This window comes from Microcebus murinus, chromosome 2 (genome assembly GCF_040939455.1).
Source record: "Microcebus murinus isolate Inina chromosome 2, M.murinus_Inina_mat1.0, whole genome shotgun sequence".
Classification (NCBI taxonomy): domain Eukaryota; kingdom Metazoa; phylum Chordata; class Mammalia; order Primates; family Cheirogaleidae; genus Microcebus; species Microcebus murinus.
In genome coordinates, this window is record NC_134105.1 from 61,701,163 (window position 1) to 61,725,135 (window position 23,973).

Consider the following 23,973-nt stretch of genomic DNA (forward strand, 5'->3'; position numbering starts at 1 on the left):
CTGCCTCTGCCTCCTAGAGTGCTAGGATTACAGGTGTGAACCACAGTGCCAGGCTGAAAATTTACATATATATAAACACACACATGAACATATATTCTTTTATTCCTTTTCTGCCTTCAACTTTTTTCTTTTAGACCGCTCTCTTTGGATTTAAAGACCAGAGCCAAATCCCAGTGGTCTAGCGGCTATAAAAGAAAAAGAAAACCAGAGCCAAGAAAAGGGGAGCAATAGATGAAGTGTTCCGGATTGCTGCCCCACACTCTGGCTAATATAGGGAAAGTTGGCCAAAGGTCAATACTTTGGGCGAAGATAATGTAGAGGCTTGGCTTCTCGATTGGAAACTAGGACGGGTAGAGTAGCTGAGAGGTGGGCCCCAGGGCAAACGGGTTTGGGTGGGGGGAGCCAGCCTCAGCCTGGTAAAGAAGCCCATTCCAGCATCATTCCTTTCCTTCAGGGGGGGGGGGCAGCCTCCCTTCCCGGGGCCTTCTCGGAGGTGGAGGCGGGCCCAAGGCCCAAGGTTAGAGGGTCAACTCAGGCACCTGAGGCCAGGCGACAGGCAAGTTCTGGAGGAAAGTTGGCAGCCACTGTTCCCCCTCCCCTGCTTTTCTCCCCGACTCTCCCCCCCTGTCCCGGCGATACGGCGGAGGTGGGGGTTGGGGGAACTGGCCTTGTGTTTTGGAACAGCTGCAGCCGGCGCTGGGCCCGCCTGGAATGCGGGAACAGGCTGCGCACCAGGACTTTTATGGAAACTTGCTGCTGGAGACGGCGGCGGCGGCGGCGGCGGCGGCAGCCAGAAGGCTCCCAGCGGCTGGAGCAGAAGTGGCAGCGGCCAGAGCGCGCAGACCCCTACCCGCACCCCGCTGGCGGACGCGCCCTTTCTCTCCGAGCGAAAGGAGGACCTGCGCTTGTCACCGGCTCCTGGCGGGTAAGAGGAGTTGCGGAACGTGGGGTGGGGCAGTGGAGATGGAGGTACGGGACCCCCGGAGGGGGCGGCGACGGCGGCTGCTGAAAGGCGCCTGGAGCCCCGGCTCCCGGCCCGCTGCGCCGCGGCACCGGAGCGCGCCCGGCTCCGTCCAGCGGTGGCCGCGCGCTGGCGGCCGGCCTGAGCGCAGCGGGCCTCGGAGCCGCGTCCTGCGGGCCGGGCAGGGTGCGGGCCAGGGTCTGCCTCGCCGTCGCTCCGCCTCAGCTGGCCTTCGGCTCCTGGTTGCGATTGCCTTGCCTTGTCGGCCGAGTTTTGAGTGCTTTCCCTACTGCAGGGGAAGAGCCCTCTGTGAGATGGATGAGTGGGTGTCGGTCCCCTTACTGTGCCCTTGGGGTCCGGGCGGGTGAAGTTGAGTGTCGTCCCCACCACGTGCCTCCGTCACGGTCTCCGTCTCCACCGGCAGTGCCGGTTATTCTTAAGACAGCGTTCTGGAGCGGCCCCCGTGGAGGAGGGTGGCGAGTGAAATAGGACTTAACAGCCTGGCATCTACCCCACCTCCCAACCCCTGTGTCCACACTGTTTTTTCCGCGATTCTACCCGAGGTGGGATGCTGGTGGTTGAACAGCTAGAGCTGGAAGTTGGAGTGAAGAATGTAGTCCCTTCTCGGGAACTCCTTGTCTACATGCTTTGGAAAACGCCAAGCCATTCCAACTGTTTGCAAACTGTGAAACGCTCTGCAAAAGCTAAAAAAATGTATTATGGCTGGCATTTGTAAAAGAAAATAACTAAGTTGAGAGGTTAGGTGGTTATTGCAATGACTTTGAGATATCCCTTTTGCATTTACTAAAGGCCATAACGTGAACAAAGAGAGTAGGCAGAGAAATAGATAACAAGGCAAAAATAGCTTAAGGGTATGCTCTAACAAAATGTCCGTCCTTGGGAAAGAGGCAGGTGGGGAAAAGAAGTGAGCCATAATATGAAAGAAATTAGTTCCCTGACCAAAGCAATGGGAACATCATTCATCGGCTAAATTTTGTTAATGAATTCATGTAACAGGAGCCCGTTGGCCTGGACGTCACAACATAACTATGTCTTGGGTAGTGTGATTAAGTACTTAAAAACTTAAGTATTTATACCATCTTAGTCACACGTTGCTGAGTGGGCCACGTAATTTTCCCCTTTAATATTATTCTTTTACAGGTTAAATTGCTGCATAAGAAAACTCAAAATACACGTTTCTGGAATTCTTTTGAGCTTTGGGGTATTGGTAAGGGAAGAAAAATGTGTAATTAATCAAATGAGAGAAAGGTTTATTGGGGAGAGGTATATTTAGTATAAGTTTAGTATAATATTCAGTGTAGCTAGTTAAGATTTTTCTTCCTGGTTGCTATTGTCCCCCTATTTTTGAAGGTGTTTTATTTTTTCACTGATGTTTCTGCGGAATAATTTAAAGAAAAATGCGTGCAAGTCTTTTTTATTTCTCTTAAAGATCCCTAAGCAAAAACTATAATTAAATTCTTTTAAATTTAGTTTTCCTCATTATAGTTATTGATATAATCCAGGTTTAATGGAAGATTTGCACTTTTAAATCCATTTAAAATTGAAATGTGAATAGCAATTGTTCCTGCTCACCTTAAAATGGAATCTGTTCTATTTTTGAAAATTTGACATGTAAGGCTGATCATTGTCAAAATGTATGTCATCTTGAGATGACTATATTTAGCATCAACAGAGGAATGCATTATCTAGGTTTTTGAACAGTATTTTTCCCCTGAAATTTCACTTGAAGTATTTAGGTTAGGGTTTCATTTATGAATAGAATGAAAACTATATGCATATATTTGGAAGAGATTAATTGGAGATTTAGATTGTTTAGAACCCAAGCAGCCTATATTGACATACTTCATTTATGAAAAGAATAAAATCTATATGTTATCTTTGAAACACCATAAACTCAAAAAAGGAATACTATTTAAATAAAAACATGAGATTTTTATGTGCCTAAAATAAAACAATGCAATGAATGTGGAAAACTATGTAACAGAGGGGAAAATATCTAAAATTTAGTTTTTACAGAAGAGAGGACTTTTACTGTATTTTATAACTATGCAGGCCACAAACACACGCACAAAAATCTTGGTAATTTCATCATTTAGAGAGAAAATGACTTCAACATTCTTAACAATTTCACACATTTCTGTTCTTTAGTCAATCTGTGATCCCTATCACTTGTGTAGTTTCTGCTGTGTTCTCTTTCTTCTGGCTTTATAATTGCATATATATTACATACACTTAAATATTGAATATATGATTTCACTTAATTTATGGTAGTGTACTTTCTATACTCTAGGATGGGTGGATTTGTACCTAGAAATCCACCATAGTTTTTAGTAGTAATTTGTATTATAAACTTAATACAACCATATTATATTTATGGTTAAAAATTATGAAGAATGGCAAAAGTGGCTTTCATAATGACACCCCTATTGTTAGTATTTTGATATATTCCCCCTCTGGTCTTTTTCCCATGCATAAAGTTTTTTTTCTTGCATTGTCATATCTCAATGAAACAACATATGTGAAAGCATCTGCTGCAGCGTCTGCCATCTAGTAAGTGATCAACAGGTGATTTTTTTTCTTCGCCCTTTTTTCCTTCTTGATATCTTTTCCTTTTTGCTCTCAGATTGGAAGACAAGCAGATTAGGCAGGGCTCCTTAGGCTAGGTTCGAGGTTGGTGAATAGGCCTCCCTTTGCCTCTTTCCATTTTCTCAATGCTGTCTATTCCTTTAGATCTGGGCCACAGATTGACAATCAAAATGATACTTCTAGCCACAGACATGTTTGAAAATTGATACATTTTATGTTAAAAAATATGTATTTACATCCTCTCTTGAAAATTGGAGGATCTGAACAAAATTGGGTCTACATTTTTGCCTAGCAACAATGCCCTGGAATTAAGTAGTGGCTGCCCCACAAACAGGCCACACACTCCCTGTGAAAGTAATCTCCAGGATTCCCTACTGTTTTATTAATACAACTAGTTATCTCATTTACATTACCTGTCAATAGTATGACTTAACATTACCTTACATTACATTTACATTACCTGACCCTAGACATGTGAGTATGGAGTCCCCTGATCTAAATATTAGGACAAGAACATATAGTATATGATAGGATGGAAAGTCTGCTGGACTTAGCGTTGGGAACCTGGATTTTAAATATGGATGTATTTTGATTGCAAACCTCTTAATGTGATCATGGGAGTGGGAAGAAGAGGTTAGCATTCACTGACATTAATTGTTAGTGTCCATTAGAGCTGAAGGGATCATGCATTGCTAACCAAAACAAATCAAATATTTTCACTGGTGGTATTTTAGGAAGCATAGGGGAGATATTTCTGGTAAAGAAATCTTTCCTAGAATCTCTTAAAATATTAATAATTCTATTTCCTCTCCATTCAAGAAGTGTTTAGGAGATATTTTGTGACCCCCTAGAACTTGGCCATAGGGAGGAATTAATTACTGTTCTTCTACCTCCCTGCCACACTGACTTGTTTGGAGCCAGAGGCCTGGGTCTTCCTATTCCCAGCTGTGTCCTTCATTGAAAGACCACCTTCCACTTGCAGAGAGGGTGAGGAGGCCTGGACTCTTCCAGTGATTACCACATCCATCCATTTTCTTGGGAAGCGACTTCCTGAAGTCCTCAGTTTCTGGTTGTTCATGATATTTAGTTTAGCATATCTAAACTTCATTTTATTTTCTGTTCTTATTTTATTTAGTTAGTGCATCTGTGCCATCAGCCCTCCTTTTGTAGATATCCATCATGAGTCTTTGGGCTGACTTTAGATCAGACAGTTTTCCTGTTATCTCTGTCATTCCCTAGCTGGAATAGGAATCAAGCTTGTACTATGTCCTAGGTGTTGTGTGAAACAAATAAAAATAAAGGAATAGAGCAGTTCTTATCTTTCAGGGTCTCATAGTGTGGTGAGTATACTTTGAAAAGTTATCATATACTGTAATATGAAGGCAAAGTGTTATATAAAATTATTATAGAAGAATATCAAGGCAGGTTGAAAGAAAGATTATTGGTTTTCAATGAATTGTGTATTGGTAGGAGTGGAAAATATCACTACTTCAAATAGTTTGTAAAATAGGATATAATTTTGTATTTTTTTTTTTTTTTGAGACAGAGTCTTGCTTTGTTGCCCAGGCTAGAGTGCCGTGGCGTCAGCCTAGCTCACAGCAACCTCAAAGTCCTGGGCTCAAGCAATCCTTCTGCCTCAGCCTTCTGAGTAGCTGGGACTACAGGCATGTGCCACGATGCCCGGCTAATTTTTTCTATATATATTAGTTGGCCAATTAATTTCTTTCTATTTATAGCAGAGACGGGGGTCTCGCTCTTGGTCAGGCTGGTTTCGAACTCCTGACCTCGAGCAATCTGCCCGTCTTGGTCTCCCAGAGTGCTAGGATTACAGGCGTGAGCCACCGCGCCCGGCCCTAATTTCGTATTTTTGAATTGTGATGAGGTTTATGACAGGTTTTATAGTATACTTTTTAAAGCATAAGGTTGCAATCATCATTAATTAAATGTAATAAAGTTACATTATACTTAAGTTTATGTTTCTCATACAAGGGAAAAATGAAAAAATTTAGGCTCACAGTTTATGAAGCTCAAAACAATTTTGTTGTTTGTTACAAAGACTAAGAGTTATGTTTTAACATACACTTATAGTATATAGTTAAGTGTTACATTTAAGACCAAGAATTTGCTTGAGTTCAATGAAATGCATATTAAAGCTATCACTGTCTTGACAATTCTCTTCTCCTTGGGAAAGGGGATAATACATTAACACCATGAAACAGTCATTGTAAATGATAGAAAGCTACGATTTCAAATTGTTGTTTTGATTGGCGTCATCATAGCTCACTGCAACCTCTAACTCCTGGGCTCAATCAAACCTTCTGCCTCAGCCTCTTGAGTAGCTGGGACTACACGCACACACCACCATGCCTGGTCAATTTTTTGTACTTTTAGTATAGACAGAGTCTTGCTCTTGCTCAGGCTGGTCTCAAATTCCTGAGCTCAAGTGATCCTCCTGCCTCAGCCTCCCAGAGTGCTAGGATTACAGTTGTGAGCTACTGTACTATTTGCTATTCTTGAACTATTTCAATTACATATCTGAAAAAGTCAAGGAAAATTAATTAAATTTAGAAAATTTGGAGGTTAAACATAGGACCAATAAAATTCTAGAACAGAAGTATTAACATGAATATTTGAGAAAAATCTGTTGTACTTAATATTATATTCTGCTGAGAGTCTTATATATTCTCTCACAGCTTGAGCTTCATATCTTAACATCCAACCTGGGAATTATTTTATTCTTGAAACTATTTTATCAAGCCATTAAATTATTTTCAAAAACCTCTTGAAACCTACCTCTTTAATTACTATGCTAGTTTGACACCATTAGTATTATATTTGGCACATTGTTTATATATATGTACTGTTTGATGTACTTAAAATAGGTAAAAATGAAGAATTATAGAGTGAAATGAGTAGTTAACTAAAAGCCAAGAAACCTGGAGTCTAATTCCTTGTTCTGCTTCTGAACAACTTATAACCTTGGATAAGTCATATGATAAATGAAGGGGTAGGACTATTGGACTAAGTGATCTTTAAGGTGCTTAGAAAATAAGCTCTAAGATTCCACTATTCTTAATCCAGGTGTAATCAGACACCAAATGTAATTCTGACAGGTAGTAAAACCTGTTCAAAACTAAGCTGATTTTCTGACTCAAACATGCTTTTTAATTTAATCTCAGTTAATGCTACCCTGTCTACCCATTTGCTCAGAGTAGAAACCTTGGGTTCATCTTTGACAGTATTCTTTCCTCACCTCTACCCCTCCAGATCAAATTGTCCAAAGTTCTCGCACTAGTGTCCCCACTGCAGTGTAAGTTCCGTGAAGACTGAGACTTTGTCTTTTTGTTCACTTTCATTTTCTCACCACCTAGGATAGTGCCTGGCACATAGGAGGAGCTTGATACATATTTGTTAAATAAATAATGGTCACCATGTCCTGTCAATTCCACTTCTAAAATGTCTCTTCTAGCTTTTCATTTGTAATGCCAGTGTCCTAATTTAGCCCTTATCTTCTCCTGCCAAGATCACTGTACTTGTCCTTTTCCCTCTAGTCTTTCCCCATTTCACTCCATTTTCTACATTGCTATAAGAATCTCTCTTTTTTTATTTCTGTAATACATATCTGATTATGTTCCTGCCTAAAAAAATACTTCACTGGCTTCCTGTTGCCTATAGTATTATTAGATAGTATCTAAACTTTTTCTTAATATGACATTCAGAATTCTTTTTAATTTGTCTTTCTAGTTTTGCCATAGATTCACTGGACAATTTTTTTGTTTGTTTTTTTGAGACAGAGTCTCACTTTGTTGCCCAGGCTAGAGTGAGTGCCTTGGCGTCAGCCTAGCTCACAGCAACCTCAAACTCCTGTGCTCAGGCAATCCTGCTGCCTCAGCCTCCCGAGTAGCTGGGACTATAGGCATGCGCCACCATGCCTGGCTAATTTTTTCTCTGTATATTAGTTGGCCAATCAATTTCTTTTCTATTGATAGTAGAGACGGGGTCTCGCTCTTGCTCAGGCTGGTTTCGAACTCCTGACCTCGAGCAATCTGCCCGCCTTGGTCTCCCAGAGTGCTAGGATTACAGGCATGAGCCCCTGCACCCGGCCTCACTGGACAACTTATAGCTCCTCAAATTTACAGTGGATCTCAAGCATTGGCATTTTTGTTCACCTTGTTTCTTTTGCCTGGATGCCCTTACCATCTTCTGTGTGAAATCCTACTCATCCTTCAAGGTCTAACTCAAATGTTATCATCCTCTGTGAAACCATCTTTAACCCAACCCCTTCCTTAATCACACCATAGTCTTTTCCATGTTTCTATAGCCCTGTTATAATACTGCTATTATAGCACTTACTACTTTGTATTATAATTAGCTGTGGTTCCATTTATTTCTCTCACCAAGGCTATTTGATTTCAAGGGCTTTCTCTTATTCATTTTGTATCCCTTTGCCAGGCATAATGTTTCCCATACAGCAGATTCTCCTTCTTATAAAAATATTATATTGTAAATACAGACCTAATCTGTCATATTTGGAAAAATTGCAACTTTTTGGATAAACCATGCCCCATAGCAATAGCAATATTGCAGTATTCCCTCTAAAACCTGTGATGGCCCCTTAATTGTCTTCATTTAGCATGAATGCTTACTATGCTAGAATGGTATCACTAAATCCCTTTATCATTCCAGCCTTCTTTATTATTACCAAACTCTTGTTGATAAACTCCATCAATTCAACCTTATCTTTTGGTTAGTGTTTTTCCTCTAATCTTATTCTTGATAATGATTCAATTAGCTTGCCTGGACCTTAGACACTTAGAAAATGCAATGGAGCTGAATTGTTATGTTGCTGCTGCTCTTTTAAGGTGGCCAAGGACATTGCATCTACCTGCTCAGACAGAAGAAAAATCACTTAACCCTAGATTAAGAAAAGTCTGGAATCTCACAGATTTTTCTTAATCTGAGTATAGGAATTAAGTTGTCAAACCAGTCTTCAATTAGTATTCTAAAATGCAGTGAGCCAGTGCTCAGTCTAACTATTCCCTTTCTAGTGTGGGAACTGATATGGTTTGATAGGATGTTCTTTCCTGTAATTCAGCAAATTTCAAAATGTAGTCTTAGAACCCCTGTGAGTCTCCAAGATCCTTTAGGGGTCCATAAAGTCCTTCCTTTTCCAACTACATATTTGTATGAGGTCATACAGTCAAAACAACATGTCATAATAGTTTGCAGAAGTAGATATGTGGATATATTTCTCTTTTGTTAAGCTAGATACTAGTGAGATTTGCAAAAATGTAAAACAATGTCACTCTTCTTACTAATTACTTTTATTCTGGAAAATAGAGTTATTTTTCATAAAATGTTTTTATGTTTAAACAAAGGCTTGTTCTTGTTTTAAATGACTTGTGTGTCTATTTGAATACTTTCTGTTTTAATTTCTAATATATTAAATATCTATAGCTATAATCCATATAAACAAAACCTATCTAGGATCCTCAGTAATAGGCACAGACTTTAGGCCCTGAACCCAAAACGTTTGAGACCCATTCATGTAATTCATGGCCTTTCTTTCTTTTTTTTTGAGACAGAGTCTCGCTTTGTTGTCCAGGCTAGAGTGAGTGCTGTGGCGTCAGCCTAGCTCACAGCAACCTCAGACTCCTGGGCTCGAGCGATCCTTCTGCCTCAGCCTCCCGAGTAGCTGGGACTACAGGCATGCACCACCATGCCCGGCTAATTTTTTCTATATATATCAGTTGGCCAATTAATTTCTTTCTATTTATAGTAGAGACGGGGTCTCGCTCTTGCTCAGGCTGGTTTTGAACTCCTGACCTTGAGCAATCCGCCTCCCTCGGCCTCCCAGAGAGCTAGGATTACAGGCGTGAGCCACCGCGCCCTGCCAATGGCCTTTCTTTTAATGGAACATTTTCTTTAACATTACAGAGCTTATTTTTACTTTTTTTTTTTTTTTTTTTTTTTTTTTTTTTAGAGATAGGGTCTCACTATGTTGCCCAGGCTAGATTTGAACTCTTGGGATAAAGTGATCCTCCTGCCTCAGCCGCCTGAATAACTGGGAGTACAGATCCAGGCCACTGTACCTGGCTAAAGCTTACTTTTATATGTGTTTATGTAGGTTTAGATGTTACCTAAATAAAGCATTTCTAAACTAAACATGTAAGCCTTATTATATTTTTTGGTAATTATATTTCATCCCATCTAGACTATGAATTCAATGAGAATAGATATTTTATCCTATTCATCATTGTGTATTGTATACATAGTACCTTATGCTGTATCTAGCACATTGTAGAAAGATTTTCAATAAATGTTTCTTGAATTAATAAATATCATTTTAGCTAATTTCTTTATCTTTTCCTATTTATTATTAGTTCTATCATATTCATTAGCTCTAAATTTATAAAATAACATGCAAACCACTTAGTACACGGCACATAATGGGATTCAATTGTGAGTTTTCCTCCTTCTCCTTTGTTCAGTTTAGAGGCTCCAGAACTTTCCTTTAATGTATGATAGGTTTTTTGTTTGTTTGTTTGTTTTTGAGACAGTCTTGCTCTGTTGCCTCTGTTGGGCTAGAGTGCCGTGGAATCAGCCTAGCTCACAGCAACCTCAAACTCCTAGGCTCAAGCCATCCTCCTGCCTTAGCCTCCTGAGTAGCTGGGAGTAGCAGGCGTGTGCCACCATGCCTGGCCGATACTTTCTATTTTTAGTAAAGACGGGGGTCTAGCTCTTGCTCAGGCTGGTCTCGAACTCCTAACCTCAAGGGATCCTCCTGCCTTGGCCTCCCAGAGTGCTAGAATTACAGGCCACCTCCCTGGCTTAATGATAGTTTAAAAGAAAAAAAAAAAAAAAACAACCCTCACATGTATTTATATAAGTAAGTTTTTATTACTTTATTAATGACTTCAAATGAGAACTTATACCAGTTTTCTTTAAGTGAGTGGTTACTTTAAAGTCTTTCAAGGCCAGGCGCAGTGGTTTATGCCTGTAATCCTAGCACTTTGGGAAGGCAAGGCAGGAGGAACACTTGAACCCAGGAATTTGAGACCGCATCTCTATGAAAAATAGAAAAATTAGCTGGGCGTGGTGGTGTGCACCTGTAATCCCAGCTACTCAGGAAGCTAAGGCAGGAGGATTGTTTGAGCCCAGGAGTTTGAGGTTGTAGTGAGCTATGATGATGCCACTGCACTCTAGCCCAGGCAACAGAGCAAGACCTTCTCTCAAAAACAAAAATAAAATAAAATCTTCCTCACCCTTATATTCCCAGCGCTTTGGGAATCTGAGGTGTGAGGATCACCTGAGGCCAGGAGTTCGAGGCTGCAGTGAGCTGTGATCACACCACTGCACTCCAGCTTGGGTGACCAAAAAAAAAAAAAAAAGAAAGAAAGAAAAAAAGAAAAAGAAGGCCCTGTAATCCTAGCTCTTGGGAGGCCGAGGCGGGCGGATTGCTCAAGGTCAGGAGTTCAAAACCAGCCTGAGCGAGACCCCGTCTCTACTATAAATAGAAACAAATTAATTGGCCAACTGATATATATATATATAAAATTAGCCGGGCATGGTGGCGCATGCCTGTAGTCCCAGCTACCCGGGAGGCTGAGGCAGAAGGATCACTCGAGCCCAGGAGTTTGAGGTTGCTGTGAGCTAGGCTGACGCCACGGCACTCACTCTAGCCCGGGCAACAAAGCGAGACTCTGTCTCAAAAAAAAAAAAAAAAAAAGAAAAAGAAAAAAAATTACTTAAATAATAATTTAAAAAATAAAGTCTTCCCAAAGGAGAATAAAAGGAAAGAGTTATGGGTTGCGATTCTGTTCATAATACTGAGGGGATAGGAGGATGCACTACAAAGACTCGAGGATGTGGTGGATGCAGCAGGAATATGAGTTAAAACATCTATAAGATGGGTTTATGCTGTGTGTGTTAGGCTGAAATAGGTGTTGCACAAAATAAATGAAACAGGCCGGGCGCGGTGGCTCACGCTTGTAATCCTAGCACTCTGGGAGGCCGAGGTGGGCGGATTGCTCGAGGTCAGGAGTTCAAACCAGCCTGAGCAAGAGTGAGACCCCCATCTCTACTATCAATAGAAAGAAATTAATTGGCCAACTAATATATACAAAAAATTAGCCGGGCATGGTGGTGCATGCCTGTAGTCCCATCTACTTGGGAGGCTGAGGCAGGAGGATCACCTGAGCCCAGGAGTTTGAGGTTGCTGTGAGCTAGGCTGACGCCACGGCACTCACTCTAGCCTGGGCAACAGAGTGAGACTCTGTCTCAAAAAATAAATAAATAAATAAATGAAACAGACTTTGTATTTTTAAGACAGTGTAAAAAGCTAATTGTTGAAACTTGGTGATGGGTGTATGGGGTTCATTATTGTTAGTCTTTTTAATTTTGTGAGCCCTGAAATTTTTCATAATAAAAAGGTAAATAAAGAAGATATATTAGAATGATGTGTTTGAGATGTTTAACAATATAAAAATTGTAAGTTTATGCCAGCTATACCTAGGAACCTAAGAACATTTAGAGATCTGAGACTGAAAGAGAAAAATACAACCATTTTTAGAGTGAAGTGGATAGCTATAATTAGTTTAGGAAGACGCTTCGTTGGTAAAGAAGTGACTTAAGAAAGGTCTTGGAGGTGGAAAAAGGCTACTGAATATATATGTCTAGGTGGAAGGTCGAAGGAATGGGAGAAGACAAGGGAAACGAGAGAATCTTCGGGAATCTGCAAAAGGCCCATCAAGCGCAGATAAGGATTTTAATTCTGATCTATGATGCACTATACTCCAACTCTGGAGTATATAATATATAACTATATATTGTACAGTTAATATCCTCGGAATTAGAGTGATAGACTAGAGTTTTAGTGAGCACAGAGAGGTAGAGATTGCAGTAGTTGAGAACCTAGGGGACTGCTACTTGATGATAAATCAAAAGAAAAAAAAAGAAATCAGAAGAATCATGGCTAGAAGTTACTCTGGAACTTTTAAAATCTAACTTGACTATTAATAATAGTGCATACTTATAATCAGTACTGTATTATTAATAATATGTGTCAATTAGGAGTTTTGAGGAAACTACATTAGAACACCTTTCCTTTAGTAACTGAAGTAACTATGTCCCCATCACAGTTGGATTCTAGTACCTTTTGAAAATACTGGATGATTGGAAAATGTTTATCAGGATTCTGAAGGAAAGACAACTGTTAAAGTGAATAGTTTGAATTTTATAGCTTCTCATTTTTTAAGTTTATTTATCAAAATGATAGTGATACATATGAATACTAAATAGAAACAAATATTTCTGGTCAGCATAATTACATTAAATTGGAGGAGGAGCTGGGGCCTCTTTGCTAAATAAAGCAGCAAATTCCACATATGTTTATAGACTGGAAGGTGAAATTGATTAATATATGTAAGCATGAAAGTGGGAAGAGACGATAAAATGAGACAAAGATTAAGTGGATTTTTGGAATTTTTTTTTTTTTTTTTTTTGAGACATAGTCTCACTTTGTTGCCCAGGCTAGAGTGAGTGCCGTGGCGTCAGCCTAGCTCACAGCAACCTCAATCTCCTGGGCTCAAGCAATTCTCCTGCCTCAGCCTCCTGAGTAGCTGGGACTACAGGCATGCACCACCACGCCCGGCTAATTTTTTCTATATATATTAGTTGGCCAATTAATTTCTTTCTGCTATAGTAGAGATGGGGTCTTGCTCTTGCTCAGGTTGGTTTTGAACTCCTGACCTTGAGCAATCTGCCCGCGTTGGCCTCCCAGAGAGCTAGGATTACAGGCTTGAGCCACTGCGCCCAGGCGATTTTTGGAATTTTAAAAAACAACATCATTAAGGTGTGATTGATGTCTAAAAAGCTATACATATTTAATGTATGATATTTGGAATTGAGAATATGTTTCCAAAAGACTAATTTAATAATCTTCTGTAAATGTTCTACAAAAGATTTAAAATGTAGTAAAGACAGTTTATTAAGAGAATAAAAATTGAATCAAGGGAACAGGGGGTGTTTTCAGACTCATCAGTTTTTGCCTGCATATTGAAAAACTTTTCATGATGGCTCTAGGGTTTATGTTAAATTATAATGTAGTTGAGCTAAGCACTGGGCAGTAACAGATCCCCTACAATCTGGGAAGGCAGCACTGAGTCTACCAGCTGTACAGATGAATATCAGAGAGTAAGAGAGGTGCAAAATGTGGACTGAAAATGGAAGTCATTGGTCTTAGGCATCTAATTGGAAGTTGTGGTATCTTGTATACTGCTTTTCAATTCTCTATCAGGTATACTTGATGTTATAGCATTACCTGTGTTTACAGATAGCAAATCAGATTAGACCATTGAAAAATCCAGTTCCTAGGCTTTTGTTGAGAGTTTTTGCCAAGAGACTGTTAACAACATGAGAATAAAGACAGTGTCTGTCCATTCAGCAATTCAGTGCTGAGCAGAGTGCCTGGCACAGGGTAGATGCTTAATAAATATTTGTGTAATAAACCGTATGTTTTATTATATTATATCCTTCATAATAATAATCATGATAGTCCTGCATTATATCCAGACAATGTTTAACTGTTTGTAAGATACTTCATCTTGAAGCTGGCAAGACTTACTTATTGAGCAAACAATTATTATACGTTTCTTCTCTGCCAGGCATGTCCTCGTTGCTGTGGATACAATGGTATACACTCAGTGGTGGCTCATATCTGTAATCACAGCACTTACAGGTTGAGGCAGGAGGATTACTTGAGGCCAGGAGTTTGAGACCAGCCTGAGCAAGAGCAAGACGCCGTCTCAGTAAAAAATAGAAAAATTAGCTGGGCATGGTGGCATGTGCCTGTAGTTCCAGCTGAGGAAGGAGGATTGCTTAAGCCCAGGAGTTTGAGGTTGCAATAAGCTATGATGAGGCCACTGTACTCCAGCCTGGGTGACAGAGTGAGATCCTGTCTCAAAAAAAGGGAAAAGAAATAAGCTTGATTAAATAAAAATTCTGTTGTTCACATGTCATGTCAGGTAAGATACCTGTTTTTCACTTACCCAATAATACCATGTTCTATTGCCAATTGCTGGCTAAAGGTTAGAAATTCACTTAATGTAGAGAATACTATCAATCATGGCTTTTTGGCTTCCAACATATGTCTACTGCTCAGTATTGTCAGTCTAAAATAATTGGATTAAAGCTCCTGTTGACTACACCAGTAGGTAAAACAGTGTAAGCTGACTAGTATTTCCCCTCCTAGTTGTACTGCTTTCATGTATCACCATAGTATAATGGATAAGAGTGCAGACTCTGTAGTCAGACTGCCTATTTTCATCCCATGTCCACCATTCATTTGTTGTGTAATCTTGGGCAGACTACTTGATTTTATTAAGTCTCATTTTTCCCATTTGTTACAATTTATGTAAGACTTCAGATCCTATTAGATAACCTCTAAGATATTATTCTCTACATGAGAATAATAATAATCATGAGAATCTACTAAGTCAGTGTCACACTTCTTTTCAATTAACTATAAAGGAATCCTGTATGTATTAAAAGTTTTCTCCTCTAACATAAAAATATTTAAGAGATGCAAGTCCTATTGGTTTGTAATCTATACCTTAAAATGCAATTCTATAATGCAAAAAGCTAATGAACTTACTTTGCTACATTTTATGCTCAAAAGGCAGAACATATCCTGGAACATTCCTCTAAGAAAGAAAACAAACAAAAGCCAGAACAGAGCAAACTGCCAGTAAAGGATCATTTACTTACATTTTAACCTAAAAAGGTAAGGCTAGTGCTGTTCAAATTTTCACTGACTTTCAAAATGAGAGCTCAGAATATTGAAATGACATTTTAAAAAACTATTTTAAGTGATTTTATTCATAGCAAATTTTAAAAATCAATCTTATTTTTCTTCTAAATCTATAATTAAGTCAAGATATAATTTGAGGATTTTAAAAAATTAAATGAATAGAGCTAGCTGATTCATTTATTTTCCAGGACTACTCTTGACAGGCTAATTCTTCACTGTCAACAAGCCACCCAATTTTCTTTCATTTCACCAGGAGGAAAAAAAAAAGACTTCTTGAGGTTCCCTCTGGCTAATTCAGCTAAAATTATTAGTCCCTACAATCCTGTGTGAGGTTGCTCAAAGTTTTCTCATACCCTTTGGCATTACTCTTTTAAAAACTACACAAGACTAGGCGTGCGACTCATGCCTATAATTCTACCATGTTGGGAGTCCCAAGCAGGAGGATTGCTTGAGGCCAGGAGTTCGATCAACCTGAGCAACATAATGAGACCCTTGTCTCTACAAAAAATAGAAAAACCAACCAGTCATGGTAACACACGCCTGTAGTCCCAGCTACTTGGGATACTGAGGATGGAAGATCATATGAACCTAGGAGTTTGAGTTACAGTGAGCTATGATGACGCCACTGCACTCTAAGCCTGGGCAACAGAGCAAGACCCTGTCTAAAAAAAAAAAATTACACAAGTAATATGTTATATATGCTCACTGGCAGGGAAATATAAGTTTTTACTGAATTGAGTAAATTCTAATGAGAAACACCAAGAGTAATAAAATTAATCAAAATTATTGATACCTACTAATGTTAGGTGTTATTCCTACTAATGTTATTTTAGGATTTTTCACATAGCTTATCTAACCCTCACTAGGAAGCAGCAGATCTGGAATTTGGAATTTAGGTCTGATTACCAAATTGTGGTAATCCAAGTGCGAGGTGATAAAGGCTTGTATAATATTATATAGAAGCATGGAAATGGTGAAGTAAAAGAAAGTTTGAAAGACACATTCATAAATCTTGAATCTAGAAGATATAGAAGAAGAATGAATCAGAAATAACTGTAAGGTTTGAGAAGCTATGAGAATGCAGGGTAGGCTTTGTTGGTTACACAAGAAGAAATACTTAATAGGTAACCAAATGATATAATGGTTCAGGAAAGAGGATAGGACTCAAGCTATGTTTTATTTTTATCTCAGGCACATAAAACTAGATTATTCATAACCCTTGGTTCATGACACATGCTCATCATGCATGGACACTTTTCTTTATTTAATTATTTTTAATAATATAATAAACACCCACAGACCCACTAATCTTGCCAGGTGCAGTGGCTCATGCCTGTAATCCCAGCACTTTGGAAGGCTGAGGGAGGAGGATCGCTTCAAGCCAGGAGTTTGAAACTAGCCTGGGCAACATAGTGAGATTCTGTCTTTACAAAAAATAAAAATTAACTGGGCATGGTGGTGCACACCTGTAGTCCTAGCTACTTAGGAGGCTGAGGCAGGAGGATTGTTTGAGTCCAAGAATTCAAGGTTGCAGTGTGCTATGGTCAGGCTACTGCACTCTAGTCTGGGTGACAAAGTGGGACCTTGTCTCAAAAAAAAAAAAAAAAAAGCTAGAATCTTGTTAATAATTACATGAAATTATGTCCCACCCACTCCATCATATTGTCTCCTTCCCACAAAGAAAACTTCAGCCCCACATGGCTTCACTGGGAAGTTCTTACAAACATTTAAGGAAAAAATAATACTAAATTCTACATAAACTCTTCCAGAAAATTAAAGAAGAGAGAATACTTCCCATACTTCCCTTCTATGAAGGCATTATTATTCTGTTACCTAAAGCAGACATTACAAGAAAAGATAATTGCAGACCAATATTCTTCCTAAACACAGATACAAACTTAACAAAATTTTATCAAGTTAAATCCAGCAATATCATAAAAGGATAATGCATCATGACCAATTGAGGTTTATCCTAGGAATGTAAGGTGATTTAACATTTCAAAATCAGTTAATTCACCATATTAATTTATAATAATGTAATTTACCATTTTAATAAACTAAAAATAAAAACTATATGATTATCTCAACAGATAAAGAAAAAGGATTAGATTAAATGCAATATCCATTCCTCCTAGTTACTCCAGCAAATTTACTCAATCTGATAAAGAGCATCAAAGAAAAATCTACAGCTAACATCTTAGTTAATGGTGAAATACTGAGCATATTTCTCCTAAAATCAGGAACAAGGCAAAGGTATCTGCTCTTACCACTTCCAATTAACATTGTCCTGGAGGTTCTAGCAGTATAGTGAGACCAGAAGAAGAAGTAAAAGGCATCCACACTGGAGAGAAAAAGTAGAACTGTGTTCACAGATGATGTGATCTATGTATGTAGAGAATCTACTGGAATCTACAAAAAATCCAAAAGAACTAAGTTACTTTAGCAGGGTTGTTGTTCATCTATCAACACAGTAATACCAGAATTTAAAAATTGTATTTCTATATACAGGTTGAGTATCCCTAATCTGAAAATCCAAAATCCAAATACTCTGAAATCTGAAATTTATTGAATACCAACATGATGTCACAAGTGGAAAATTCCACACCTGACCTCGTGATAGGTTGCAGTCAAAACTTTGTTTCATGCAAAAAATTATTTAAAATATTACATAAAATTACCTTCAGGCTATGTTATGAAACAAATGTATATGAAACATAGGTGAATTTTGTGTTTAGACTTGGGTCCCATCCCACAGATAGCTCATTATGTATATGGAAATATTCCAAAATCCCCCCAGAATTGAGATCCAAAGCACTCCTGGTCCCAAGCATTTCAGGTAAGGGATATTCAACTTGTACTATCAACAATCAATCATTAATGGAAATCTAAAAAACAATACCATTTACAGTAGTATCAGCAAACATGAGATTATTTAGGGATAGATCTACCAAAAGATGCAGAAGACCTGCACACTGAAAATTACAAAATATTTCTGAGAAATTATAGGAGATGCACACAAAGGGGAGGAGATACTATATTCATGGATGAGAAGACTCAATGTTATTAAGATATCTACTATTTTTCCCCAAATCCATCTACAGATTTCAATGCAATCTGAATCAAAATCCCAGCAAGTTCTTTTGTGGATATTGACAAACTGATTCTAAAATTGATATGAAGGCCGAGTGCAGTGGATCATGCCTGTAACCCTAGCCCTTTCTGAGGCCAAAGGGGGAGGATTGTTTGAGGCCAGGAGTTCTATACTACCGTAGCCTGAGCAAGAGTAAGAAAAGTTAGCCAGGCATGGTGGTGCGTGTCTGTAGTCTCAGCTACATGGGAGGCTGAGGCAGGAGGATTGCTTGAGCCTGGGAGTTCAAGACCAGCCTGGGCAACATAGTGAGACTGTCTCTTGACAAAAAATAAAAATAAAAAAAACTAGTCAGGTATGATGGTGTGTGCTTGTAGTCCCAGCTATGGGGAGACTGAGGCAGGGGGATCACTTGAGCCCAGGAATTTGAGGTTATAGTAAGCTATGATTGGGCCACTGCACCCAGCCTAGACAAAACAGCAAGACCCTGTCTCTTAAAAAAACAATCAAATCATTCATAATTGCCAAAACTTGGAAGCGGCCAATATGTCAATCAGTAGGTGAATGGATAAATTGTGGTACATCTAGGCAATGAAATATTATTCAATGACAAAAAGAAATGAGCCATCAAGCCATAAAAAGACATGGAGGAAACTTAAGTGCATATTACCAAGTGGAAAAAGTCAGTATGATAAGGCTGTATATATGGTTCCAACTATCTGACATTCTGGAAAAGGCAAAACTTACGGAGATGATAAAAAGAATAGTGGTGCCCAGGCTTAGGGGAGGGAAGAATGAGTAGGTGGAACATGGAAGATTTTTAGAGTAGTGAAATTACTCTGTATGATACTATAATGGTGGATACATGTCATCACACATTTGTTCAAAACCATAGAATGTACAACATCAGGAGTGAACCCTAATGTAAACTATGGTTTCTGCATAATAATGATGTGCCAGTGTAGGTTCATCAGTTATAACAAAGGTACCACCCTGGTGGGAGATATTGGTAATGGGGAGGTTATGCATGCATGGGAGAAGAGAATATATAGGAAACCTCTGTATCTTGTACTCAATTTTGCTATGAACCTAAACTGCTCTAAAAAATAAAGTCTATGAAAATAAAATTTGGCTAGAAAAATCCCAAAGGAGAAAACAAACAAAAGAACCACACACACACACACACACACACCAAAAAAACCCTAAAATAGTAAAATGGTAGACCTAAATCCATTCACATCAATAATTACATTAAATGTTAATGAACTAAACACTGTAAATAAAAGAAAAATTATCAGAATTGATCTCTTTTAAAAAGCAAGGTGCAATTTTATGCTGTATCCAAGAGATATACTTCACATATAAAAAATATAGATAAGCTGAGAGTAAATAGCTAGAAAATTAGAGACCATGCAAACTATAAACCTAAGAAAGTTTGATGTCACTGTTTTAATATCAGATAAGTTCAAGACAATGAGGTAAGAAGAGGGAAATTTCATACTGATCAATGGTCAATTCAAGAAAGATATTACAATCATGATGTGTATGCACTTAAATAAACTTAATTATACATGTAATAAAAATGACAGAATTACAAGGAGAATAGAAAATTCCATGTAGGCCAGGCGTGGTGGTTCATACCTGTAATCCTAGCATTTTGGGAGGCTGAGATGGGATGATCTTTTAATGCCAATAGTTCAATACCAGCCTGGACAACATGGTGAGACTGTCTCTACAAAAAATCTTTAAAATTAGCCAGATTTGGTGAGCCTGTAGTTCCAGCTACTTGGGAGGCTGAGGCAGGAGGATCATTTGAGCCCAGGAGTTTGAGGTTGCAGTGAGGTATTATGGTGCCACTGCACTCTAGCCAGGGTAACAGAGCAAGACCCTGTCTCAAAAAAAAAAAAAAAAGGAAAAGAAAAGATTGATAGAACGAGCCAAAAAAAAAAAAAAAGTAAAGATACAGAAAATCCAAAACAACTAATATCAACTACCTTAATCTAGTTGATATTTATAGAATAATGCAAATAATTGCAAAATACATATTGTTTTTAAGTACACTTGATATATTCACCAAGTTATTCTGGTTCAAAAACTTTCAGGGATCTTTTAACACCATGCACCTTGTATTTCCTATACTATGAATCGTGAGAAAAGGAGCTGAAGGTTATTACAAAAGGTTATTACAAATTATTAATTGCTTGGATTATGCCAATATTTTTGAGGGGCAATTAACTGCTATTTTTATTTATAAAAATATGTAACATACTAAAAACAAAGTCATTAAGCATTCTTATACAATATTAAAATTTTTTTTCAGGTGCAAAAATATACAAAACTTCATAATCAGCTCAAGACTACATAGAGCAAACATGAATGATATTTCCCAAAAAGCTGAGGTAAGTCTCGAAAGTGAAAAAAAGCAAATGAGGGAAATGTAGGGTTAACTGTAGAATTGCTGAGAGGGCAGTTGTTTGGTGGAAAGGTAATATTTAGGAGTTCATAATAATATGTTATAGGCTGGGCGAGGTGGCTCACGCCTGTAATCCTAGCTCTCTAGGAGGCCGAGGCGGGCAGATTGCTCGAGGTCAGGAGTTCGAAACCAGCCTGAGCAAGAGCGAGACCCCGTCTCTACTATAAATAGAAAGAAATTAATTGGCCATCTAATATATCTAGAAAAAAAGTTAGCTGGGCATGTAGTCCCAGCTACTTGGGAGGCTGAGGCAGGAGGATTGCTTGAGCCCAGGAGCTTGAGGTTGCTGTGAGCTAGGCTGACGTCATGGCACTCACTCTAGCCTGGGCAACAAAGTGAGACTCTGTCTCAAAAAAAAAAAAAAAAAAGTTATAATAATAACATTAACATATGTTAATAATAACATAATAACTTTAACATAATAATATGTTATAATAATAACATAATGTTGAGATGTAAAACAAGAAGAGATACAATTCACCAGCTGGTTTGAGACCAGTATTTTCATTTGAATTCTAAGCTAGGAGGCATGATTTGTGAATGACAGTAAAGTGAATGTGATGGCTAGCATCTTGAGTAGAATTTTAAGTATCTTGATAAGTCTTAGAAATTATTCTTTCAGTATTAAAAAAACAGTATTTCAGTATTAAAAAAATATTTTAGTATTAAAAAAAAACCCAACAAATTTGACCTATATTCACAGGGAAAAGATAATTAATTCTCAGGTGAGGATTCTTCATAGCTCTTTCTTCCAGTGGCTGCAATAAGATTTTTCTTAGCATTTTCCTGGTTCTTGACTATAGTTACTGAGGTTGTAGTAACAAGAGGTCAGTTGCTGATACTCCAAAATTATAAAGTTAAAAATACTTAAATGGTCAATGACATATAGTAGATTACAAAACAATCTGCCATTTTCAGTAGGAGAAAGGGTTTGATGTTCTGAGGCACTGAAGTTTTTTTTTTTTTTTTGAGACAGAGTCTCACTTTGTTGTCCAGGCTAGAGTGAGTGCCATGACGTCAGCCTAGTTCACAGCAACCTCAAACTCCTGGGCTCAAGCAATTCTTCTGCCTCAGCCTCCCAATTAGCTGGGACTACAGGCATGCGCCACCATGCCCAGCTAATTTTTTCTATATATATCAGTTGGCCAATTAATTTCTTTCTATTTATAATAGAGATGGGGTCTTGCTCTTGCTCAGGCTGGTTTTGAACTCCTGACCTCGGGCAATCCGCCTGCCTTGGCCTCCCAAAGAGCTAGGATTATAGGCGTGAGCCACCGTGCCCGGCCTGAGGCACTGAAGTTTTATTTACTGAAACTTCTTTTAGAGCTTGGCTTAATTTTCAAAATAATGAAAATAATTTGTCTTCCTAGTTTTACAGTTTTCTACCAGATTCTTCTTCTCTGGAAACCTCTTTTGCCATGTGGGAATTTTCCTTTTAGGAAAATCCTAAAATCCACATCCTACATGGAATGATACAGTCTTCTTACACATTTCTAACATGGCTTAAGGAAGTTATAGTTGGGCAGCACAGCAGTACTACCAACATAAATCACTGCTTGTGCACACAGACCATGGTGCAACCTCAACCACAAATGGGGAATAAAGGACTGGCTGTCACTTTTACTTATATTAGATATAGAAACCAGCAAGTATGTAATATGCAAATTAGGCTTTCAAGTTTAAAGCCTCAAAACTTTTGCTTTGTTTTCAACGTCACCAAATTTGCTGAAATTAGACATGGTACCTTTTAAGAAAGTGATGTCCTGAATGTTTAATAATGAAGTAGGGCAACACAATACAGATTGTTTTTTAATTAGAATTCAGTATTTGATTTTTATACTTTACTGGTCTTCAGCTTCAGTGGAATACTACCCACAAAATGGAACTTGATTACTATATGTTAATGAAATTTCTACTCTCATGTTTTCTGTAATTTTATTTTTCATAGTTAGATTTTAGAAAGTATCTTATCAGGTGGTGGTGGTTCAAATTAAGGTTTCAAACTCATTTCTGTTTTCTGTTTCAATAAAATTTTTTACATTGTTTGCTCTCATATATCTTTATCTAATTTCTTCTTATCTTTTTTTAAGCTTTCTTCTCTTTATTTTCTTCTAATTAAGATTCTGCTTTCTTCATCTAAACCTATCCCAAAAACCTATGTGCCAAAACTTGGCAAGGGTGATGTAAAGGATAAGTTTGAAGCCATGCAGAGAGCCAGGGAAGAAAGAAATCAAAGGAGATCTAGAGACGAAAAACAAAGAAGAAAAGAACAATATATTAGAGAGAGAGAATGGAACAGGAGAAAGCAGGAGGTTATTTTATTTTACTTTATTCTTGTGAAACTATTCATTTTCATTTTTTTATTTATATTTTATTATTCACATTAATCACATTTTATATTAACTATAATTAAAATACTTTTCTGTATTTATAAGCTAATATAAACTCTGCATATACTGTGATTTAGTCTAATTTTTGGACATGTGCTCATATTAATTTATTTAATTGTCTAGATTAAAGAAATGCTTGCTTCTGATGATGAGGAATCAGTGTCTTCTAAGGTAGAAAAGGCTTATGTCCCAAAGCTAATAGGTAAGAAACTCGAGGGGTAAATTGTAAATTAAATTGCAGAAAAAGAGAAACATATAACAAAGTATCAAATTCTTCTTTTATATATTCTTAGGAACTGTTAAAGGTAAATTTGCTGAAATGGAGAAACAAAGACAAGAGGAACAAAGGAAGAGAACTGAGGAGGAACGAAAACGCAGAATTGAGCAGGATATGCTAGAAAAGAGGAAAATTGAGCGTGAATTAGCAAAAAGGGCTGAGCAGGTATCATCGCCAAATATTAAGTTGGTATTTGTTTGTGCAACTAATTGTACAAAATAAAACTAATCAGTATGTTGCCTAATTAAACTATTTTAATACAACATAAACCCAATTAAATAGCAGCTAACCTGGAAACAGGATCTTAAGTGAAAATATTTAATGTCAGATACCTAGAAAGGTAAGGGCAGAATGTGCCTATTTTAAGA

At 38.1% G+C, this 23,973-nt stretch overlaps 1 protein-coding gene across 7 annotated transcripts in view; it reads left to right on the forward strand.

The window, feature by feature from the left end:
* The first annotated feature begins 787 nt into the window (after nt 1–787).
* NEXN (nexilin F-actin binding protein) overlaps nt 788–23,973 on the forward strand; it is a 43,463-nt gene continuing 20,277 nt past the window's right edge. For 3 of the 7 annotated variants that reach the window (XM_075999519.1, XM_075999521.1, XM_075999526.1), the window contains exons 1-5: nt 797–925; nt 20,786–20,864; nt 23,059–23,250; nt 23,452–23,530; nt 23,622–23,770. In XM_075999519.1, the coding sequence (XP_075855634.1) occupies nt 20,838–20,864; nt 23,059–23,250; nt 23,452–23,530; nt 23,622–23,770 (447 nt within the window). In that variant the 5' untranslated portion in view covers nt 797–925; nt 20,786–20,837. Of the gene's footprint in view, nt 926–15,245; nt 15,351–20,785; nt 20,865–23,058; nt 23,251–23,451; nt 23,531–23,621; nt 23,771–23,973 lie in introns of all 7 variants that reach the window. The other 4 variants (XM_075999531.1, XM_075999528.1, XM_075999516.1 and 1 more) reach the window with 3 other exon arrangements.